This window comes from Protomyctophum bolini, assembly GCF_963924005.1.
Source record: "Protomyctophum bolini genome assembly, chromosome: 20".
In the NCBI taxonomy this organism is placed as follows: domain Eukaryota; kingdom Metazoa; phylum Chordata; class Actinopteri; order Myctophiformes; family Myctophidae; genus Protomyctophum; species Protomyctophum bolini.
In genome coordinates, this window is record NC_137881.1 from 24775931 (window position 1) to 24780930 (window position 5000).

A 5000-nucleotide genomic window follows, 5' to 3' on the forward strand; every position below is an offset into this window, starting at 1 on the left:
GGAGCATCACAGACTCTATAGTGTTGCTCGTCTGTCTTTTAGAGCAGTGGTTCCGAACGTTTGCAGAGCGTGACCCCCAAATATATTTTAACAGGGGACCCCCCACCCTGACAAGCACTTGGAATGTAGAAGTTGTGGCATTCAATTTAGTTTGACTCAGTTCCACAGATACATATTGCAATAAAAAAATCAAGCATCTACTAACTCTGGCAGCGTGAGGCATTGTGAGTTTGAAGATCGGCTATTGTCGCAAATGTAGCCTCTTTCTTATATTATTTGACAATTTGGCCAATGCTTATCGTACAGTTTGTTGGTTACTTTTTATACAGTAATGGTCTTTAAGTCCTAAGTACTATTTTATTCTCCTTTTTTACGATGTATTACCTAAGACACAGTCCGTCTATAGCAGAGCATGTATGTACAGTACGTGACCCCCCCCCAAATGTTTGTGTCCATATTGTGTCTGTAATCCACGTAACTCGACAACCTTTCGCCCCCACCGACCAGAACCACCACACCTGTGCATTTTCCTGAGCCAAATGATTGCCATGGCAACCCCACACCTGCCATTTGATTACTTAACCAGTCCACTTTACCAGTTTGCATTCTCCACAAGGGACAAGGACAGACAGATAGGCCTATGGGCATAAAAGGATATACTGTAGGCAGGCAGACAGATAAAGAGCTATCCTACCTGGGCACAAAAAGGACACAGACAGACAGTTAAAATGGGTGCTATGACAACATACAGGTATACTGTACCAGTAAGACGCCGGCTCCATTATGCAGATATGGAGATCTAAGTGTCTCCATGATGTTATGTGATGTCATGTGATGTGACGAGGCATGACCATATATGGAGGCGTGATGACACAAGGCGTGACCATATATGGAGGCGTGGGTGACTAACTAACTAACGGACGGACCGGAGATTACTGAATGTCAAGTCTCCAGGTTTTCTTCAGACACTTATTAACTACAACACTATGGCATACTATGAGTCCAACTAGTAGTTCTCAAATGTTTTATTTGCAAGGACCTCCTTAACTCAGTGTACAAATGGAACCAAATGGGGTGTTTCACGCTCATTTCATGACATCTGAGCAACATGCATTTGACCCAAAAATATAATTTGGTTCAGTATTATATTTTGTACATAATTTCTTATTTTGTTTCATGCAGCAGGTGCAGCTGTTTGTCCACATATCTGTGTTTTAACAATTTATTTTACTGTTCTTATGTGTGAAATTAATTTACAGATCAATGCAAATAAATAAAAACACTAAAACAGTCATTAGTCACATTCTGTGTGAGCTTATTGTATCTTGTGGTTATACTGTAGTTTCTCAGACATGGGGGCCCTTACCCCTTATCGGTGAACTTATTTGCCATTTTTTACTACCGTATTTTGAAAAACATTTTACAATAGTTCAACAGCCGATCACGTTGTGAGCTTGTAGAGCGGCTATTTGAACTATTTAAAAAGATCTTTCAAAATAGTAAAAAATGGCAAATTAGTTTAGGGATAAGGGGTAAAGGGTGGCACAAGATAAGTTAACAAAGAATAAGTATTGTGAGGTTTAGGCATGTGGCCACATGAATTAACCATAATCTACACAGGTGTCCCATTGGACAAGTATGAGTTAATTTGGGTCAAATTCAATTAACCTTGAGGATTTGACTGTGTAGGTATGACAGTCAGAGGTAGAACAGATTTGGAAGACAGAAAACAACAAAATAACCCCAACAAACCAACACAATCAAGACAGGAGAGAAGGGTTCATGTATATTCCTCAATATTTTTATTGAGTAGCGGAGGACAGTCGAGACAGACTTTAGTCCTTTATGCACACATTAAACACGTCACACACACACACGGGTCACAATCACCCACAAATACATGGGAACATATTAGCACAACTATGCAACTCTATCCCTGCTGCAAAATCTGCGATTTCAGCTGAAGGTTTATCAGGTCATGTGTGACTTTGAGTCGAGTGACTTTCAAAAAGTGGAGCTTACTGTAAGTGTTTCTAACTGGAACGCCCTCAAGGATCCCTGGGGCCCGTACCCCACTTTGGTGACTTTCATGATGACCTTTCATGACCTTTCATTGCAATTTGTATAAATATTAGAGTGCACGATTATGAAATGATGACCGATCTCCGATTATTTGCAGGGTCATATCGGCCGATACCGATATATTACATTATTATATTATATTTATTATTGAACATTTTTGTTTTGCTGGTGAAAGGGATTAAGCCCCTCTCCCCACTAACAGTCGCTCTTAAAGAGACAGCCACTGACAGTCACATTAGAACTGCATCATCAATATTGGTGAAAATGATTTTCGATATACGCTACCGATTAAATCGTGCATCTCTAATAAAACACATCATTTTGTCATTTTGCAGCTGAGGATCCAGTGATATTCCCCCACATCGCGCCATTGTTTTCTGTTGCGTTATTTAGTGTCTATTCTATACCCACCAACGTGTGTGTGTGTGTGTGTGTGTGTGTGTGTGTGTGTGTGTGTGTGTGCGTGCGTGCGTGCGCGCCTATCGAGAGGCGAAGTACGGTCTGATCTTCATGCTGATGGCCTTCAGTGAGTACCAGCTCCCCTTCCAGTTCATCCACACGATGCCGTCGTCCGTGCCGTGCTTGGCCATGTTCTCCGTGTAGGCCCCGCCTATGTAGTAGCGGCCGTTGGGATTGGACGAGTGGCAGCGGTTGTACCACCAGCCGCCGCCGTCCTCCCTGGCACACTGCTTGGCGGGGTTGCCCGGCGTCCTGAGATCAGAAGAGAGAAAGAGAGAAAGTCACAACATGCTATTTCCGTACAGTAAACACATTAATACAGGTCTTTAATGTTTCATGGAATCGGTGGAAACACACACACACACACACACACACACACACACACACACACACACACACACACACACGCACCATTTGTCGTTGTCTCGGTCATACGTGCTGAACATCATTCCGTTGTGGATGGTCATGGTTCGGTTCTCTCCAAACAGCTCAGTGGCGCCCTCTAGGAAGGTGTTCCCGGCGTTCCCAGAATAGCCGCCCACCGCAAGGATGTAGTTGGACGTCTCTGACTGGATGGTGAACTGTTGGTACTGGGCGTGGACCTACAGTACAGACGAGGGAAATATTTCAGTTGATACAACTTTCGTTCTTGAGGACAATTGGGGAATTGTATCCTTAAAACAATATTTTACTTTCAAACATGTTTGGGGTCATTTTAACGTTTCCAAGTACTAGAAGGGCGGATTCAAATTAGCTCTGCAAACCGATGCCGCGTGTCCGCTTATCCCCGCCCCGAGAGATCACAGAACACTGACGTCGCCAATTTTGGAGCGACGCCCCTCTGCACTCTGATTGGTTACGAAGATACACGGTTCACTCCCATTCCTAGGCCGGATTTCCTGGGCGCTTCCCCCCGGCTTTACGTTTTTCTTTTGAAACCAAAACGCCATGGGTTCCCAAGATATTTAACGTCTACCCAGGCTGTTGTGTTTCACCCCAGACAGACAGTTTTTAAGTTGCTTTATTCAGAATTTACCAATACTGCTACTAATGATTAGTTCTAATGATTAGTACAGGTGTGGAGATGAAGCACATGGCGTTAATGCTGATTAAAACAACTGCTACTAAATGTATTATTGTTGCGTCATCATCTTCTAATACAAAAAGAATATAAAAACAATAATTGATTAAATCAATTAATTACCAGCTGCATTTTTATTATTATCTGCGGGGGTCTGCTAAAACTGCCTCTGTGTCAGTTTCAGCACAGTAGTTTAGGTACGTAGGAACCAAGGACCAGATGGGGGGGATTACATCTCTACACTGGTCTTGGAACGCCTCGGGTTCTCCCAGAAGGAAGTTACTAATGTTGCTCCGGAGAGGTAAGTCTGGAGCTCTCTGCTGGAACTATATACGGTTGAAGATGGATGGATGGATGGATGGAAAAATAATGACCTACCTTGCTTCCTGTCCAGTCCTCCATCTCGATCAGGACCTCTGTGGGGCCCATCTTGGTCAGCTGACTGATCTGGTTGTTCCCCAGCCAGTACTCCCCTATCACGTGAGTGACCAGCGAGAGCGACAAGTGAGACATGTGCCAATCACATTTCCCCTACATTGTCATGGTCATTTTGTCAGCCAATGGGCTCTATGGACATCAGCCATATTGGAAGATAAATTGGGCCTCTTCATTACTTCAAATGTTGCCAAATTCCAATGATATGAAATTACGAATGAAGGCTCTGCTTCTCTGCTGAGCCTTCTCTGCTGCTTTGGTGTAGCAGAGTGTTTCAAGTGAGCCAACACAATAGCAGCACCCTGACTCTGACCAGAATGGAACACAGCCTTGATTAGCATCAATGGTAACACCTGTGATGGAAGTAAGGGCCCAATTGCTTACCAATATGTCTGCTCGAGCCTATTGCTTCAGCACTGCTGTTACACTGCTGTTCGATCTTTTCTAACTCCGTGAGTGTGAAAAATGTAACCGAATGGACCCATTTGGTTGCATTATGTAGGCAACAATCTGATATTCACATATAGGGCCCTATTTTCGTCAGTGCCTTACCCCTTATCCCTACAGTTCTTTGCCTTTTGAAAAACATTTAGAAATTGTTCAACTAGCCGATCTACATCCACACGTTGTGAGCTTGTAGATGTGCTCTTAGAACTATTCAAAATTGTTTTTCAAAATAGTTTTTTTTTTTTTTTTTTAATAGTCTTTCTTTCAGAGTTTTGAAAAGTGCATTGATAGCTGACTTGCAGGAATTCAAAGCCATGACCCAGCGATGGTGGGCGGTCAGTGAACAGAACGGAGAGCTTTTAACTCACCAGGATTGTGGCAGTAACCCTTGGCCGTGTCGGAGGCGATGTTGCCGAAACCGCGGCGGTACTCGTCCCAACGCCGGCCGAAGTCCACACTGCCGTCCATCCTGTTCGAAATGAGCAGCCATCCTGGA

At 43.6% G+C, this 5000-nt stretch overlaps 1 protein-coding gene across 1 annotated transcript in view; it reads right to left on the bottom strand.

Moving 5' to 3' along the window:
* Window positions 1–2533: 2533 nt before the first annotated feature.
* The window catches only part of fgb (fibrinogen beta chain), a 7393-nt gene continuing 4926 nt past the window's right edge, over window positions 2534–5000 (bottom strand). Inside the window, exons 10-13 of the mRNA XM_080793020.1 lie at window positions 4873–4995; window positions 4001–4095; window positions 2953–3143; window positions 2534–2793 (exon numbers count right to left, since the gene is read on the bottom strand). Coding sequence (XP_080649146.1) covers window positions 2562–2793; window positions 2953–3143; window positions 4001–4095; window positions 4873–4995 — 641 coding nt within the window. The 3' untranslated portion in view covers window positions 2534–2561. The remainder of the gene's footprint in view (window positions 2794–2952; window positions 3144–4000; window positions 4096–4872; window positions 4996–5000) is intronic.